The sequence below is a fragment of the Eriocheir sinensis genome, chromosome 14, assembly GCF_024679095.1.
Source record: "Eriocheir sinensis breed Jianghai 21 chromosome 14, ASM2467909v1, whole genome shotgun sequence".
Taxonomy (NCBI): Eukaryota; Metazoa; Arthropoda; class Malacostraca; order Decapoda; family Varunidae; genus Eriocheir; species Eriocheir sinensis.
In genome coordinates, this window is record NC_066522.1 from 13404381 (window position 1) to 13422752 (window position 18372).

General features: G+C 41.8%; 3 protein-coding genes and 1 long non-coding RNA gene across 5 annotated transcripts in view; 1 reads left to right on the forward strand and 3 right to left on the reverse strand.

Annotated features, from left to right (window-relative positions):
- Nucleotides 1–5819, reverse strand: part of LOC126998501 (1-phosphatidylinositol 4,5-bisphosphate phosphodiesterase gamma-1-like) — a 66170-nt gene extending 60351 nt beyond the window's left edge. Inside the window, exon 1 of one of the 2 annotated variants that reach the window (XM_050860241.1) lies at nt 5752–5819. The gene's annotated coding sequence lies outside the window, so the exon portion shown is untranslated. The remainder of the gene's footprint in view (nt 1–5751) is intronic. The other variant, XM_050860244.1, reaches the window with a different exon arrangement.
- On the forward strand, nt 96–10854 carry LOC126998502 (GILT-like protein 1). Its single transcript, XM_050860246.1, has 5 exons — nt 96–206; nt 7550–7705; nt 8633–8803; nt 9803–9949; nt 10372–10854. The coding sequence occupies exons 1-5, from the start codon at nt 171–173 to the stop codon at nt 10513–10515; spliced, it is 654 nt and encodes a 217-aa protein (XP_050716203.1). The 5' UTR covers nt 96–170; the 3' UTR covers nt 10516–10854.
- On the reverse strand, nt 8083–8624 carry LOC126998504 (uncharacterized). The gene is made up of 2 exons (XR_007752902.1): nt 8470–8624; nt 8083–8327 (listed from the first exon to the last, which is right to left on the reverse strand). It is a non-coding gene; the product is annotated as an uncharacterized LOC126998504 (long non-coding RNA).
- Nucleotides 10855–14411: 3557 nt separating the features above from the next.
- LOC126998503 (lysozyme-like) overlaps nt 14412–18372 on the reverse strand; it is a 5262-nt gene continuing 1301 nt past the window's right edge. The window contains exons 2-3 of the mRNA XM_050860247.1: nt 16922–17051; nt 14412–15402 (exon numbers count right to left, since the gene is read on the reverse strand). Coding sequence (XP_050716204.1) covers nt 15194–15402; nt 16922–17051 — 339 coding nt within the window. The 3' untranslated portion in view covers nt 14412–15193. The remainder of the gene's footprint in view (nt 15403–16921; nt 17052–18372) is intronic.

An 18372-nucleotide genomic window follows, 5' to 3' on the forward strand; every position in this document is an offset into this window, starting at 1 on the left:
AGAGAGGTAACGGCAGGTAAACAGCGCGGAGAGGTGAGGGAGTGCCACAGGGAGAGGGGGGGGGGGGAGATAAGTGGGGAGGGAGGAAGGTTTGGGGCAGTGTATATAAGGTTAAGAGTGCCAAGCCTGGGAGCCGTCACTTCTCGACACTCCTTTCTTCATTCAGCACCATGCGATTCGTCCTCCTGCTCCTCGGCGTCTCCCTGGTAAATACGAACCCTTCAAGAACGTACTCATGGTTATTTTTTTTATGTCCGTATGGTGTGGGAGCCGTGACAGCTGCAATCATGGATCCTTTTGTTATGTGTGTTCGTCTGGTGTGTGTGTGTGTGTGTGTGTGTGTGTGTGTGATCCTCGGCAGCTGTTCTGTGACTGGCGCCTCTTAGGGAAATGCAAAGTCGGTGTAACTCTACGTATACACACTGCAAACCAAAGCGAGTGTCCTGTGCCATGTAGGTATGTGTTTGAAAGTTAGAATGCGGTAGCTGCTTCTAGTTGACGCCTCTTCGGTATTTGCAAAGTCAGTGTAACTACTTATACACACTGCAAACGAAAACGAAAAAAGCTCTATAGTCACCTGAATACGAATAGCGAATATCCTCTGTAATGTATGTATGTGTTTGAAGGTTAGAATGTGTATATCAATAGTGACGCAATATACTGTGACGCAAAACTATTGAAGAAGAAGAAACAGTATACCTCAAATCATTTCTAAGGGGAGTGATCTTGATGCTCAACACACCTTGACTCTTTATGTACGAACCACTCACGCTGGCTCGGTCTTTTCCGCCACTTGTGAAGACGCTCCTCAAGGCAAACCCAGCTGGGCCCATAACCTCAAACATTTCGTGGCTCATTGGGTCGTATTTTAAAACATTTCGTCACCCAAGTTCAAGGCTTTCGTATGAGTTGAGGGCATTTCCAGGAGTAGTTTTATGACCCTGGTGGTAGTGTGACCCTTCTTCAGTAGCATTAGCCTAAAGAAACACTCATTAGAACCCAATTCCTCCCTTCTTTGACCTTCAGAAATAGTTGATGTGAGAAGCGAAAGTGTCTTATAATTGCAGTTACATGGCTTTCGCGGAGGTTGTGTTTGGATTTTTATGGGGAAGTGATTAGCGGGCTTTTTTCTCTATTTTTTTTACCCTTGAGCTCCTTTCTTGACTGTAAAAATAAAATGGACCTAGTGATATTTGGCAAGACTTCCGCACTGTGAATGTGAAAAACAGTCCCATGAAAACCCGACTAATCTCTCATGTGACCCTAGGAAATATTTCTTGTCAGAGCCGAAAGCGTCAGGGAATACGAACTCGACACAACAAGACATTCAAAACTGAGTACTGTTGTTCAGATGTATATAAATGAAATAGGGGAAGTTTAGAGCATGGGAGACTCAGAGATGTGAAAGTACAAGGTTTAACAAATACAGAAATCAATATACATAAACTTAAAGAATGTGTTGTAATATCCCATGCAGAAAAGAGGCTCCACGGGGCACCTCTGTTTAAAGATCTGCTCGAACCCCTCAAAAATCCCTTGTGAAATCTGCGAACTTACCACGTGAAGATTATTTTGGCCATATACTTAAACATATGTCGGCGCCCAAACAGACATTTTTCGACACGGTTTTCGTTGGACATTTGAGCATTTCCAGGGGTAGCTTTATGACCCTGGTGGGAGTTCGACGCTTCCTCTGTACCATGAACCTAAAAAGAACACTAACGAGGACCCAAATGATCTAACTTATTCTTAAACATTTCTCCGCCCAAACAGACATTTTTCGACACGGTTTTCGTTGGACATTTGAGCATTTCCAGAGATACCTTTATGACCCTGGTGGTAGTTCGACGCTTCCTCTGTACCATGACCCTTAAAACAACACTCACGAGGACCCGACTGATTTCCCTTTCGCCCTTTGGAAGTAGTTGATCATGATGTGAGAGGTGGAGGCGTCTAAGAATCCCACCCTTATCTTCCTTACAATGTAGTGCACCCTCGCTATTCATAATCCCCGCCTTAGGTTATCTGGAGGCGGCCGTGAAGTTATTAATACCGCGAGAGATTTACAAAACATCGCACCTCTTCAATCCTCCTTCCTGCCCAGAGAGAGAGAGAGAGAGAGAGAGAGAGAGAGAGGAGTAAACCAAAATGGAAAATAACAGAAAGGAAAAAAAGAGAGAAATCGAGGGAAGAGAGACGATGAAAAGACAAATAAGAGAGGAAGAAAAAAAACCTTCGCACTTAGGACTAGACGAGAGAAAAGAAGGATGACGACATAACGGAATAACATGTCAAAATTAACCTTCTAAAGCCCAACAATAAAGAGTAAAAAAAAATATATATATCCTGTGAGAAACATTCAAATTATGACTATTGAAGTAGGTATGATAAATAAGTATGTATAAGTAGGCAAAAAAAGGCAAGTAAAGGGGTGTAAGTATGGCAATAAAAGGCAAGTAAAGGGGTGTAAGTATGGCAATAAAAGGCAAGTAAAGGGGTGTAAGTATGGCAATAAAAGGCAAGTAAAGGGGTGTAAGTAAACGTTCTAATGATGATGATGCTGAAGTCATTAATAAGTAATATAAAAAGTACATAAGTAAAAAAATAAACTAAAAAAAACAGGTAAATAAGTTAGTCGGTAAGTTAGTTAGGTAGTAAGGTAGTTAGTAAGTTTGTTTGTTTGTTTGTTAGTAAGTTAGTTAGCTAGTTCATTAGTTAGTAAGTTAGTTAGTCAGTAAATTAGTTAGTAAGTCGAAATAGTTAGTTAGTTAGTTTGTTTGTTTGTTTGTTAGTAAGTTAGTTAGCTAGTAAATTAGTTAATAAGTCAGAATAGCTAGTTAGTTAGTTTGTGTGTTTATTAGTAAGTTAGTTAGCTAGTTCATTAGTTAGTAAGTTAGTTAGTCAGTAAATTAGTTAATAAGTCAAAATAGGTAGTTAGTAAGTTTATTTGTTTGTTTATAAGTAAGTTAGTTAGCTAGTTCATTAGTTAGTACGTTAGTGAGCTAGTAAATTAGTTAATAAGTCAAAATAGGTAGTTAGTAAGTTTGTTTGTTTGTTTATAAGTAAGTTAGTTAGCTAGTTCTTTAGTTAGTAAGTTAGTGAGTAAATTAGTTAATAAGTCAGAATAGTTAGTTAGTTAGTTTGTTTGTTTATTAGTAAGTTAGTTAGCTAGTTCATTAGTTAGAACGTTAGTGAGCTAGTAAATTAGTTAATAAGTCAAAATAGGTAGTTAGTAAGTTTGTTTGTTTGTTTATAAGTAAGTTAGTTAGCTAGTTCTTTAGTTAGTAAGTTAGTGAGCTAGTAAATTAGTTAATAAATCAAAATAGGTAGTTAGTAAGTTTGTTTGTTTGTTTATAAGTAAGTTAGTTAGCTAGTTCATTAGTTAGAACGTTAGTGAGCTAGTAAATTAGTTAATAAGTCAAAATAGTTAGTTAGTTAGTTTGTTTGTTTGTTTATAAGTAAGTTAGTTAGCTAGTTCATTAGTTAGAACGTTAGTGAGCTAGTAAATTAGTTAATAAGTCAAAATAGGTAGTTAGTTAGTTTGTTTGTTTATTAGTAAGTTAGTTAGATAGTTCATTAGTAAGTAAGTTAGTCAGTAAATTAGTAAATAAGTCAAAATAGTTAGTTAGTTAGTTTGTTTGTTTATAAGTAAGTTAGTTAGCTAGTCCATTAGTTAGTTAATTAGTAAATTCGTTAACAAGTCAATTAGTTGGTAAGTTAGAAGGTAAACGAATTCTTAAACGGGCAAAACATAACTAGAAAAAGAAACAAGGTAGCAGATAAGGAAAAATAGTTAAGAAGAGAAAAAATATCCCCTTTCTGAGTGTGATAACGGAGACACAGGTGAGCGCTGATTACTGGAATAGGTGCATAATCAATTACGTCTCAGGTGTGCCGCCATCACGTAATTCCTTCCTTACCTCCTCTTCATCGTGTGTGTGTCTACTTGTTAATTTATCTGTTACTGTGTCTGTCTGTCTTTCTTGCTTGGATTTTTTATGATTTCATGTCACTCTGCCTCTCTCTGTGTGTCTCTGTGTCTCTCTGTATGTCTCTGTCTGTCTGTCTGTCTGTGTCTGTCTCTCTCTCTCTCTCTCTCTCTCTCTCTCTCTCTCTCTCTCTCTCTCTCTCTCTCTCTCTCTCTCTCTCTCTCTCTCTCTCTCTCTCTCTCTCTCTCTCTCCTACATAAAGGTAAGAAGAGCGGTTTCGCGTAAGTCTCATGGTGCCGAATTACCACTTGACGTGTGTGTGTGTGTGTGTGTGTGTGTGTGTGTGTGTGTGTGTGTGTGTGTGTGTGTGTGTGTGTGTGTTATGATCGGCTTTTTTTCTTCGCTTCCTCTTCCTCTTCCTCTTCCCTCCCGTCCCTCCTTCTGCCATCTTCCTATTTTTCCTCCTCTCCTTCTTCCGTTAAGTTATATCCTCGTTTCTCAAGTTATTTCCTGCAACAAGACACTTCCTCCTCCTCCTATTCTTCCTCCTCCTCCTTCTCCTTCTCCTCCGCCCTCCCACTTCTCCTTTTTCCTACTCCTTCTATCCCTTTTCATCTTCCTAATAATAGTTCTACCCTTACTTCATCAGGCACGGAGTCTCCATCCTTCCCTCTAATTCTTTCTACTTTATCTCATTTCCCAAGGCTTCTGTATCTTGAATGTGAAAAATACTCATGAGAATCCGACAAATGTCCATTCCTCAAACATTTCGGGCGCTTATACAGTATACAGTACACCCACATCTGATAAGGCTTTCGTAGAGGCTATGTTAGTATTCCCATAGGTAGTTTTATGAGCCTGGTGATAGATTGACAAGGCTTCTGAATCATGAACGTGAAAACACTCGAGAGAACCTACCAATCTCCTCTACTGCAGTGGCTTACACATCCACATCTGATAAAGCTTTCGTAGAGGTATGTTAGTATTCCCATGGGTAGTTTTATGAGCCTGGTGATAGATTGACAAGGCTTCTGTGTTATGAACGTGAAAACACTCGAGAACCTATCAATCTCCTCTGCTGCAGGGCCCATACTCTCAAACATTTCTTGGCTTACACATCCACATCTGATAAAGCTTTCGTAGAGGTATGTTAGTATTCCCATGGGTAGTCTGGTGATAGACTGACAAGGCTTCTGAATCATGAACGTGAAAACACTCGTGAGAACCCAACCAATCTCTTCTCTGGTTATATACCGCGCATTTGATAAGGTTTTCGTAGAGGTTGTGTTAGTGTTTCCATGGACAGTTTTAATAGGCTGAAGATCTTTTGAAAAGGCTTCTGCATCATGAATGTGAAGAACAACTGTCAGATTCTCGGCTTATCTTTTCTGTGACCTTTAGAAACGTTTATTGTGATAGCCGAAAGCGTCTGGGAATACGGCTCAGCATGCTGGATCTTCCCACACAGCGATAGCGTACAATCCATCAATTATGTTTGTACTCGTATCGTCGAAAAACTTAAGTGTACAAGTCCCACTCACCGTTGCCAGATTATCGTATTCACCACATCGTCTTTATTACTTTTAAGCCTCAAACTCTCGTACCTACACAAATAACGATAGAAAATTGAAGTTAGCGTTAAAATTATTTATTGATGTTTGTTTTTCCATTCGTTATTGGTCAGAAACTACGAAAATGCAATGCGATGAGTACGATAATTTGGCAAAGCTGGTCCCACTGTTCACGACAAGAGCTCGGTGATCCGGATATGGTGTCAGGGAGTAAACGGATTTGATAAGACTGACATGGATGAAGTGCGTACGGTAAAAATATTAGTTATAGAAGACTCCCAGCACGGGTGTAGTCCTCACAGCACCATAGATGAAAGACTAGTGTGGCAAGTCAGTCTTTTCACTGTGATAATCGGATGTCACAACGACCCTGTGTCCGGAGATAATGGGTTATTTCCCGTCACTGGCACAACGGACAATGTGAAGGAGGTGAACACCGGGGCCACGCGCAGCTTTAGCGTATATGCAAACAGCTTTACCTTTACCTTTTGTATTATAACTATAGTCATTGCAGCCAGGCTCTGTGATGATGAGTTTTAACCATTACGATGAAGGGGCTACAGTGTATAAAATTTTAACGTAATGTCTGCTTGCAAGAGTTGAATATTTTGAACGTTTTTTTGAAGGATAATAAGGTCCATATTCTTAAAATGTATATCGGACTCCCATTACGACTATTTTCCAAGGCCACAGAGAAAATTAACGGGGTCTTCTTGGGTGATTTTTCCCGTTCGAGACGCAGAAGTCGGGTATAACTATCACTAGAATCACAAAACAGTCCATGAATGTCTTGGTAACTTTTACGAGAGGCCTTTTCAAAACATCTTCAGCCTATTAAAACTGTCCCTGGAAATACTAACACAACCTCTACGAAAATCTTATCAAATGCACGGTATATACGCAGCAAAAGAGGTTGATTCTTAAACATAATGATTTATATCGGACTCCTATTACGATTATTTTCCAAGGCCACAGAGAAAATTAACGGGGTCTTCTTGGGTGATTTTTCCCGTTCGAGACGCAGAAGTCGGGTATAACTATCACTAGAATCACAAAACAGTCCATGAATGTCTTGGTAACTTTTACGAGAGGCCTTTTCAAAACATCTTCAGCCTATTAAAACTGTCCCTGGAAATACTAACACAACCTCTACGAAAATCTTATCAAATGCGCGGTATATACGCAGCAAAAGAGGTTGATTCTTAAAAGTAATGATTCATATCGGGCTCCCATTACGATTATTCTCCAAGACCACAGAGAAAATTAGCAGGGTCTTCATGGGTGATTTTTTTCCTTTCGAGACGCAGAAGTCGGGTATAACTATTACTAGAATCACAAAACAGTCCATGAATATCCTAGTAGGCTAACTTTTACGACAGGGTTTTCAAGCAGGTGAACTCAAGTGCCGACACATCTAGGAATACAGGCTTTTAAGGGGCTTTACTAGTATACGAGATAGACTTTGACACGAGTACTCTGTGAGGTTAATACTCTGCCTCTTTCGCACAAGTATAATCGAAAATTGTAAAGTTCTGTATCTGGCTTTACTATTACACAAGATAGACTTTAACACGAATGCTCTGTGAGGTGATTTTTCTGCTCCTTTTCGTATCTTAAATCGTAAATCTTAAAGTTCCGTATCTGGCTTTACTAGAACACGAGATAGACTTCGACCCGAGTATCTGCTATGCAAGGTGATTTTTTTGTCCCCTTTTGTACAAGCATAGTCGTAAATCTTAATAATTCTGTTTAATATTGCCTGAGATAGACTTTAACACGAGTACTATATGAGGTGATTTTTTTGTTCCCTTTTGTACAAGCATAATCGTAAATCTTAATAATTCTGTTCACTATTGCTTGAGATAGACTTTAACACGAGTACTATATGAGGTGATTTTTTTGTTCCCTTTTGTACAAGCATAGTCGTAAATCTTAATAATTCTGTTTAATATTGCCTGAGATAGACATTAACACGAGTACTATGTGAGGTGATTTTCCTGACCCTTTTCGTATCATAAATTTAAAGTTCTGTACCTGTCCCCCTCGCAGGCTCTGGCCCAGGAGGCGCCGCCGGTGAAGATTCATCTGTACTACGAGACGCTATGCCCCTACAGCATCGAATTCGTTGTCGACCAGCTGTACCCGACCTGGAGCGTCCTCAAGGACATCATGGAGGTGGAGATGTTCCCCTTCGGTAACGCTAACGTGAGTATTCCTCCAGACACCGCATGGCCGAAGGAGGGACCACCGTTGCCAGATTGTCGTACTCAGACCATAGTATTTACCGGTTTCTGACGCCTAACTATTGCCAAGAAACATCAGGAATTAAGTCTTTTAACGATAATTTTAAGTGAATCTCCTTATTGGGATCCACGAGACAGTATTTAAGTCGGAAGTCGGTAATTAGAGGCTGAGTAAGACAATCTGCCAACTTTGGGAGGGACTGTCTGTCTCATAGTAATATTGATAATAGTAATGATAGTAATAGTAATAGTAATAAATGACTGTATTAAGTTAAAGGAAATACTCGATCAGAATTTTATTTAATGATGTTTTATTTTTTTACGTGTGTGTGTGTGTGTGTGTGTGTGTGTGTGTGTGTGTGTGTGTGTGTGTGTGTGTGTGTGTGGTCAATAAATCTATCTATCTGTCTATCTATCTATCTACATATCTCTATACCTATCTTCTTACCTATCTACGTACCTATCTATCTATCTATCTTTCTATCTCTCTATCTACATATCTCTCTACCTATCTATCTATCTATCTATCAATCTACCTATCTTTCTATCTCTCTATCTACATATCTCTCTACCTATCTTCTTACCTATCTACGTACCTATCTATCTATCTATCTATCTATCTATCTATCTATCTTTCTATCTCTGTCTACATATCTCTCTACCTATCTATCTATCTACCTATCTTTCTATCTCTCTATCTACATATCTCTCTACCTATCTTCCTACCTATCTACGTACCTACCTATCTATCTATCTATCTATCTTTCTATCTCTCTATCTACATATCTCTCTACCTATCTTCTCACCTATCTACGTACCTACCTATCTATCTATCTATCTATCTACCTACCTACCTCTGTCTACCTGTCTCTCTGTGCTTCCCCCGCAGTACGCCGCTGACGGGGACGGCTGGAGCTTCGCCTGTCAGCACGGCGATGATGAGTGCCGTGGCAACATGATCCACGCCTGCGCCAAGGACCACTTCAACGATATTAACCTTGAAATGGAGTTCGTCAATTGTCTGCTCTCCGCCGACTACCCTCCCAACGCCGGGGCCAAGGTAACCACCACGGAACGGGAAGACCAGGGTTTTTTTTATTTTTTTTTACGTTGTGTCCTATTGCGCTGGAGGCTGGAGAGTTGACTAGATTTGATGATTAAGTGAGAGACTCCTCCTCCTACTTCCTCTCTGTCCTTATTTAGTGTTTATTTTCCTCCTCCTTCTCGTCTCAAGACCTAAAAGAGGAGATAAGGAAGGAAAAATACTCGCTAGGTATAGGAGAAGGTGGGACAGGAGGAAGAGGAAGGGGAGGAGAGAGGAGATGGAGGGCAAGGATGACGAGGGGGGACGAAGAAGACGAGGAATATGGAGGAAGGGATGAGGGAGTAGAAGAGAAGAAGAGGAAGGAAAAGTATTCGCTAGGTATAGAAGATGATGGAACAGGAGGAAGAGGAAGAGGAGGAGAGAGGAGATGGAGGGCAAGGAGACGAGGGGGGACGATGAAGACGAGGAATATGGAGGAAGGGATGAGGGAATAGAAGAGAAGAAGAGGAAGGAAAAATATTCGCTAGGTATAGAAGATGATGGAACAGGAGGAAGAGGAAGACGAGGAGAGAGGAGATGGAGGGCAAGGATGACGAGGGGGACGAAGAAGACGAGGAATATGGAGGAAGGGATGAGGGAGTAGAAGAGAAAAAGAGGAAGGAAAAATATTTATTATAGGTGTCAGAATAGGAGGACGAGGACGAGACCGTGAACAAGAACGAGGGAAGTAGTGGAAGGGATAAAAGGGTAAAAAAAGAAGAAGAAAAAATGCTGAAAGTGTAAAAGGAGGCGGAGGAGGATTAGAAAAAAAAGAAAAATAGGACGAGGAGGAAGAGGAAAAAGAAACAGCGACAATGGCACACCGCAAAAGACAATCAACGAAATGCAAGACTCGCTGATTGACTGAACGTTCTCTCTCTCTCTCTCTCTCTCTCTCTCTCTCTCTCTCTCTCTCTCTCTCTCTCTCTCTCTCTCTCTCTCTCTCTCTCTCTCTCTCTCTCTCTCTCTCATCAGTGCGCCGCGGAGGTGGGTCAGGACTGGGCGCCGTTGGATGCGTGCGTCAACTCCTTGGAGGGCCAGAACCTGCTGCACGCCGTGGCCTTACAGCAGGAGCAGCTCGACCCCAGCCTCTACTTCGTGCCCTGGATCATTGTCAACGACGTGAGTGTTTAGGGGGGTTGTGGGGGGGCAGAGTAGGGGAGGGGAGTGATGGATAGTAGGGGTGTGGGGGGGGTGTATGGAGTGTTGTGTGGGGGGTGTTATGTGTGCGTGTTGGGGGGGGGATTGTGTGAGGGGGTTGTTTGTAGGGGTGGTTGCCTGTGGGGGGTGCTGTGTGTGTGTGTGTGTGTGTGTGTGTGTGTTTAGTGATGATAGTAATAATTCTAAACAAGAAAAATAGTAATAATAATAATAATAATAATAATAAGAGTAATAATAACTCACTTAATCGATGTCTTTCTGCTGCTTCTTCCTCTGTTGCAACCTTTTTTTTTCTTATATTTTTCCTCCTGGACTGAACGGAAAATAATAACAGTAGAATCTTCTGGAGCCATGACTGAGGGCGTCCTTCCTCTCCTCCCCAGGTGTTCAGCGAGGACCAGGTTGGGGAGTGCCAAACGAACCTGCTGGCCGTTGTGTGCGACAGGTACACCGGTGAACCGCCCGCCGAGTGCAGCACCCACCGCGTCCAGTCCACCGCCCGCAGACCCCAGACGACGAAGCCCTAGGTCCTGCGCCCCCCGCCGCCACCATTCCACACGCAACGTTACCAGATTTTCGTACTTGGCACACTGTATTCGTCAGTTTTCAGACCCCAAACTGTCTTACCCAATTAAAGTTACTGTTAAAAATCTTAATTGGTAGTGTTATGGGTCAGAAACTGGAAAATAGAGTGTGCTGAGTACGATAATCTGGTAACGGTGCTCTCACGCCAAGACGACGACGCCACCCAAGGAAGACCGCTGGCGTCGCTCGAAGTCCTGCCCCTGAGCCCCAAACCACTTCGTACCGCAAGGCGGAGTGGAGGCGTATAACAAGAGGCACAATAAAGTTCCTAAATGAATGAATGTTCCGAGTCTTTTTACTTATATATTTCCCTGAGCTGATAACGAAGAGGAGGTGAGTGGTCCCTTTCTCCTTTGGCGATCACTAAACACGCATGTCTTATGGGACTCGGGCGTGTAGGGCGGGGAATGTGTGTCTTTGAGCCGATTTCACAGTCCAACACAGTGTCTTCGTAACAGCCCGAACCAAACTGTTGAATCCCATACAGTCCAAAATGGTGAGGTCTTCGATGCCACACTAAATACACAAGACTTTTCCTGCATAGTTTCATCAAATTTGTGAGCTTAAATATAAACAGTAGACACTATACAAGGAAATTTCGAAGGCTCTGGTATTGGTTTGGGAGCTTACTAACCCATCATGGGGAACTGTGAAACTGGCCCTTTGTGCGGTCCTTTTGGGGATGGAAGAGCCCATGCCGTATTTCCCATGTCACTGAGACCATAATGAACGCTGTGATTAAAATAAGGTGACCAGATCTGCTGAAGCTAAAAGCGAGACATTTACACACACACACACACACACACACACACACACACACAACGCGCGCGCGACGGAGAGTGCAGCTCCTGCACGCCAGCGATGCAAATCTAACTAATGTAAGTAGAGTCGGAGGCACAGCGTCTTATACGAACTCCGTACCTGTATCAAGGTAAAGATAGCTACGCATAGCTGTCTTTACCTTGACCTGTATGGAGCATGGACGGTACGAGTACGACTTGTATAGAGTTACCAGTTAGTGAAACATTAAAGACCGTCAAGATGTATAATTATTATCAGTAGTTCACGAAAAAAGTGGGATATTTCAATAGCAAATAATAAAAGCGGGACTAACGTAAAGAAAGCGGGCCTGTGGTCACCTTAGATTAAAAGAAGGTAAATGGATAAACCACTGGAATCGACCTTAAACTGGGTTCTGACTTAAGTTCTCACGAAACGAGAGAGCAAACTTACTCTTCTTTAAAAACAGTCGCTGATCAGTTAACCCGTAGGAGTAATCCATCCATCAGTCCTGAACGCTCACATGCTATCTGTACTACGTTTCCTGAGTCTGCCCGTGTTACTTCATTTGAGTTCCCTTCCTCTTACTAGTACGAAGTGTTGCTAATTCCAAATAGCTTCTGACATTTCAGAGGCAGCATTTGCAGTCTTTGAATTGAACCGAAACAGACTTTTTGCACTCTCTTGAGAAAACAGATGAAATTTCTTAATTGTCTAATAAATACTCCCTCAGGTGTGTTAATTACTGTAATAAAGGAGGCGGTGGCTGAGTCGACAGAGTGACGGCGCCGCGTTCAGGAGGACGCGAGTTCAATCCCCGCCCGGTGCCACCAAGCTGGGATATTTCAGCCGCCGCCGAGTGGTTTAAAACTACCCACATGCTGTCCAAAAGACCACCTATCAACCCGGACTCTAGATTCTAGGATTAAAGATGAGCTCCGGGAGGGCAGCATGAGCCAATGCAAGATGGCGCCACTATAAACACTTGCCTGCGCCAGAACGAGCTGGGCCGACCATCAGGCCCCACCGGGAAGAAGCCTTGGGCCGACCATCAGACCCCACCGGGAAGAAGCCTACCGGCGCAATAGGCCGCGACGTTAAAAAAAAAAATATATATTCGAGACTTTCCTTATCGATCATGTCGTGCTGGTGCGGGAACTCAATGCCTGGTGTCGGCACTTTTTTTCAGACTTTCTTGAGGGAACAGATGAAATTTCGTCATCGTCTGATAAACCCTCCCTCAGCTGTGTTATTTACTTTAAACATATTCGAGACTTCCCTTATCGGTCGTGTCGTCCTGGTGCGGGACGATGCCTGATGTCGGACGCGTCCCAGATAAAACTTCACATGGATCTTTTCTTTTATTCTTTCTTTTTACGGTAAACATAAAAAAAAGGAATCAGCTTAACTTGGACGTCATCTTCATTGGGTATACATGTATCGTGTCACTTTTCAAAAACGTCTCTGGCCGTGATGGTGAAAATAGGGGGAACTTATCAAACATCAGGTCCTTATTCTCAGACGCTTTCGGCTCACAACAAGTATTACCAAACGCCACAGAGGAGATTGGTCTGGTTCTCATAAGTGTTTTTTACATTCATGGTGCAGAGCTTTTCACTGTTACGACGCAGAAGCCTTGGCAACTATACTAGGCTATTAAACTGTACCCTTGGAAATACCCACATACGTCTACGGGAGCCTTGTCAGTTGAGTGCGTGAGACCCGGAAAGTTTGCTAATATGCCATCTTTTTTTTTTTTTTTTTTTGCTTTTGTTTTTTTGCGCCTCTATAATATTTCTTGTTTCTCTCATAAGTTTATTATCTCTGTTTTTAGGTGTCTTTCCTCAGCATTCGTATTGGCACCGTCTTACTCAGCGCTGTGACTTCCACCCGGGGTGCGGCGCCACATTGGGAATACATGTGTGATAGGTTCAAGACAATTCACTTGGTTCTGCCGTATCAAAAAGAGACCTTCAAGATTTTCAACTCCTATCCGAGTTGCCCGAGTGAGATGCAATCAGTTTTCATTATGTGCCAAAAATGAGTTGATACCCTATTCTATCCTCCTGTGAAAAATTGGTTAGATACGTAATGATGACACGCTTCAAAGTAGATGAATACTCCCTCACTCCAACCATCATTAAACAACTGTAGTAGGTACTCGCGTGGCTCAGATGAGATGGACAAGGGCGGAGCCGTACATGAGTTGATTCACAATACTACGGATACGCAATACGTACAGGGAATTCGGTGATATATCAATGGTTGTGTGTTCTAGGTAAAGCGTCGTGGAGATGGGCGAGTCGGTTGGCTAAGTTCCCTGCAGGGTCTTGTAGGCCATGGACAAAGTATTTTTTATGCTACATTGAGCATTGTATTTATTTACAAGTACAGTAAAAATAATAACCATAAAGGTTATGGAAAGGCGAGACGGCATTAATTAATTCGGGGAGCAGGGTGTTGGCGGGCCGACGTCTCACACCCGAGTGTAAAACTTTGTTTCTCAAGTGTGCGTGGTGTCAGTTTCGGTGAAGCTTCGAAGCTTCGACACGTGACGTCAATTATCTGCCACGTCAGCCAGGATTGCTGGTGTAAAAAATTCTCCCATAATTTACCGTCGTAAATCAAAATTATAATATTTTCATTTTTTACCCGAAGTGAAAATTACCCAAATAGTTAATTATTCCTCCCTAATGAGGTAAATATGATTTGCTGAGAGGTAATCTTACCGACAGAAATTTACGACACCATACTGCCGGTTTCCGTTTACAGACGTATCTAGGCCTACCGGCTCTAGTTATTCTTGTTGTTGTTATTGATGATGATAATGATAATTCTGATCATGAATGGATGAACGAATGATCGACTAATGAAAAGAAAAGTCTTCAGTCAAATGACAGAGGTCTTGGAGGGGGAAAATACTCTCAATACACAACGAGTTTTCATATCACAAGTGCATTTCCTCAAGTATTATGCATATACATAATGTAGCTAACTATACTGTATTATCACCAATGTTACGTTCTTTACCTTACAATAAGATTTAACACAATGTAAGCTTTGGATATTTTTTTATTAACGCAGACATTTGCAGACATAGGAATCATGGAACGGAACAACTGTAACAAGACACTGTGCTTTCCTAGCCAGCATGCAGTCCGCCATAACTGGTTTGTTGGTGTGCCGGCAAGTCCCTCAACCCTTGCTAACTGTTTAGGCATTTCCTCAGTAACATCTTAATTAATTCAAAGTACAAAACAGACTGGGGGACGGACTTAAGAAAGGGTTCAGTTCCTCAACCCTCGCTAACTGTTTAGGCATTTCCTCAGTAACATCTTAATTAATTCAAAGTACAAAACAGACTGGGGGACGGACTTAAGAAAGGGTTCAGTTCCTCAACCCTCGCTAACTGAATAAGCATTTCCTCAAGGCTGCATGGGACACGAGAGGAAGGTAAAACTAAAAAAAGAAACATGTATGCTTAAGAGCCCTAATATTAACCATACAAAATTATTTAACCCCGACTGTGTGCATATATAGACATTTCTCACGTAACACAAAACCGTAAAATTTAAAACGGCAGCTGAATTTTGAGACAGGAAAAAATATAGGTGCATGAAGGCCACCGAACTGTCATGAGGATTATAATAGGTGCTTATACTGAGAAGGAGACGTTTGCCTGATGTGTGATATGGTTTCTTCCAGTCCAGTTGATGCCCAGGAGAGATAGTCTTTGCAGCGGCCTCCCCTTTGTAGTTTCTTTCTCGTCTATTCTTGTGTGGCTGATCGGTGTTATTCGGTGTGTTATGAGGGGTGGCGTGTTTGAGGTCTCAGTACATACTAACGGAGAGGCATTGTGTTATTCATGAGGCACTTCTCCACATCATCCCAGTAGGGGAGTGTGTAATCCGCGGTGGATCCCGAGGGTCCACCGACGTGCGTCCTGGCGTAGGTCTCACACGTGGCATCATCGGCGGTCACGTATCGGTTCAGGTAAGCCCTCACCGTGAGCTCGTTACAGGTCCAGTCAGCCGCGCACGTGTAAAAGTCTGTGCGACGAGAAGGGAGAAAAAGCGTCAGGATGGGGGAAAGGAATTGTCTGAAAAGGAGAAAACTGTGCATTCCTGCATGTGGCGCTTGGTGACGGAAGAGGAGAAAGTGACGGGAGGGAAGAGAGTAGTCTGTGCTTTCAACCATAGAGATCTGAGCGACGAGAGAGAGGGAAAAGAGTCAACGTAAGAAAAATCATTTGTCTGAGAGGAAGTCACTGGTCACTGGAAATTGTAGTGAGTTGGAGGAAGGAAACCATCTATAACGAAAAGTCAAAAAGGTACTGGAGTCTACAAAATTACACATCTCATTATCTCGAAACACACGAAATATTGATAAATCTAGCTCAGAAAACTCTACCTCTCATGTCTCTACCTTTTATGTCAAAGAGCTAGATGCTAGAGGGCCCTGGGTTGTTTTTCCGCATCGGGCAGGTCACTTCGCGGCTTTTTCCTCCGATCTGGTTCAATTTATGAGTGCTTTCGAACTTACCCATATTACTCAGACAGGCCCAAAAATTTGACAGTTTTTTTTTGTGGGGGGGGGGTGGCTAGAGGGCATCATAGGTTCATGAGTGGGGGGTGAGGGGGACGAGCGAAGTGAGCATGCGCAAATGGGAGATTTTTTTTTTTAAGAAGCACTTTTAAGGGCATTTTGAGGTCGATATAGAAAACATTGGGGGGCTATAGCCCCCCCTAGCCCCTCCAGAAATCACGGCCCTGTCAGAATACATTTCCTTTGGTAGCGCAAACTTAACTCCTCCGAAATAACGCTGTCTCTTAAGGCGTCTCACCACCACAGGAAATATATGATTCAACCGCCGCCACCACTGTTATCGGAGGTACTGGAATCTTTTAGCTACATAATATCAAGACACCTCTGAAACTAAATGTGACCACTTTCTTTGGGTGCCTTCTTTTGCATTCCTTCATATAGAGCGGTGCGTTGCAGGTATATTTATGCCTTCGACATAGAGTTAGTCAGTTAGTTAGTTAGTGCATGGAGGATTTTTTTGTTCGCTTTCTTTGTTGCTTGTTTGTTTGTTCATAGATTTATGCAAAACCAGCCAACCTATTTGTCATAAAACTTTGGTGGAAAGGCGCTGCATGGCCAAAGAAAGGACTTATTACATTTTGAGAAATTCTCGATAAAATAAAACGGATGAATGATGTAAAAAAAAATTTGACCAATGACTTAGTTTTGCCGTATGGAAAGCGCCGCTTTTGCTTTGAGAACAGATCACAGGGGTTTCCAGTGGGTGCTGGAAAGGGTTATTTATATATTTATGACTATTTTTGGAGGGGAAGGATTGCTCAGTGTTGGCGGAGGCTTGCTTTCTCCGGACGCTCTTTACAATAATGTTTGCTATTGACCTGTATGCAGTGCCGTAAAAAGATATTTAAAAAGACAGCCCGCTGAAAAGCACTCTAACTGCCCAGTAACCGTATCCACCAAAAAGCCTATAATGTTAATAGTCTCCTTGGCACCCACGCCACCCCCCGTCCCTGCAACACGTACCGCCCAGCAGCTCTCCGCCGTCGTACCAGTACCAGTAGGTGATGGCCCAAGGGCCGCACACCTCGTCGTACTCTCCGTCCCCTGTCTTCATGCACGGCGGGTCATTCATGACGCATCCATCGCTTGAAACCTGAATGAAGCAGAAAAAAAAGAAGAGGGGGAAATTTATCATCGAACTTTTACAAATTATTATCATGATTACCTATTATTATGTTTATGTTTATCATCATCATTAGTAGTAGTAGCATTAGTATTAGTATCAAGATTATTACCATTATATTATTATTACTGTAATTGTAATAGGCCTAAAGCCACGGGCTTCCCGATGGCTCGAGCCTAGATTGTTTGCCTCCGCTATCGGGGGCCCGGGTTCGAACCCCGGGTGGAATGTCGGGAAAAAGATTTGTTCTCCCGAATAGATCAATTATTTTTCATGTGTTTCGAGAAGTGGAAAAAAAATAACACAAGACACTGATGACCAGCGGTGGGTCAATTCCTAAGTTATACTTCCCATGTGGGGGCAGGGAATTTGGTAGCCCGCGCCCCTTGAAGGAGGTCTGGTCTCGTTATCATACAAAATTTAACTTGGTGTTACAGTGTCTCTATTATTATTATCATAATTATCATCATCATCATCATTATTATTATTATTATTATTATTATTATTATTATTATTATTATTATTATTATTATTATTATTATTATTATTAGTAGTAGTAGTAGTAGTAGTAGTAGTAGTAGTAGTAGTAGTAGTAGTAGTAGTAGTAGTAGTAGTACTATATAAATTATTATCATCTTTATTATTATTGTCATTATCATTATCATCGCCCGTATCACAGTGTCTAGCTTCCCACTTGGGCGGTTCGATTCCTTTCCGATTAAGCCCGATAATAACTGGCCAATAATTTATTTTATTATGACAAACGATGCATATTCACTAGAACACGCTGTTTAAGGGGGTACTGAGGTCGGATTCAAGACAAAAAAATCGATTGTTTTTCATTTTTCAGTTCATGCAGATTTGGGAAGTAAAACCATATATAAATATTAGGAATCAAATGAATTGGCACAAAATTGCAATACCTCCCTCGGGTAGCCATTTAAGGGACTGGGGTTCAACCCTAGGAGGGTACGTGCCGCAGCACTGGCCTCTATATTAGCATTGTATATCGGTCATTGGAAAGGGGTTTATTTCTATATTTATTTGTCCTCTCGTTATCAATAAAAATACCTTTTCAAGTAAATATGTTATATTTTGGATTTTTTATGATTATTTTTATTTAGAAAAAAAAAATCATTTTTGCGAGTAATGGCACTTCAAAGTTTGGAAAGCCCTGTATCAGTCAATCTTTCTTTCCCGATTTGAATTATTTTTACATGTGCATTATCACTATGTGTTGCTGATGTGATAATGCACCATAACAGTCATGTAATTATTTCAATATCTACTA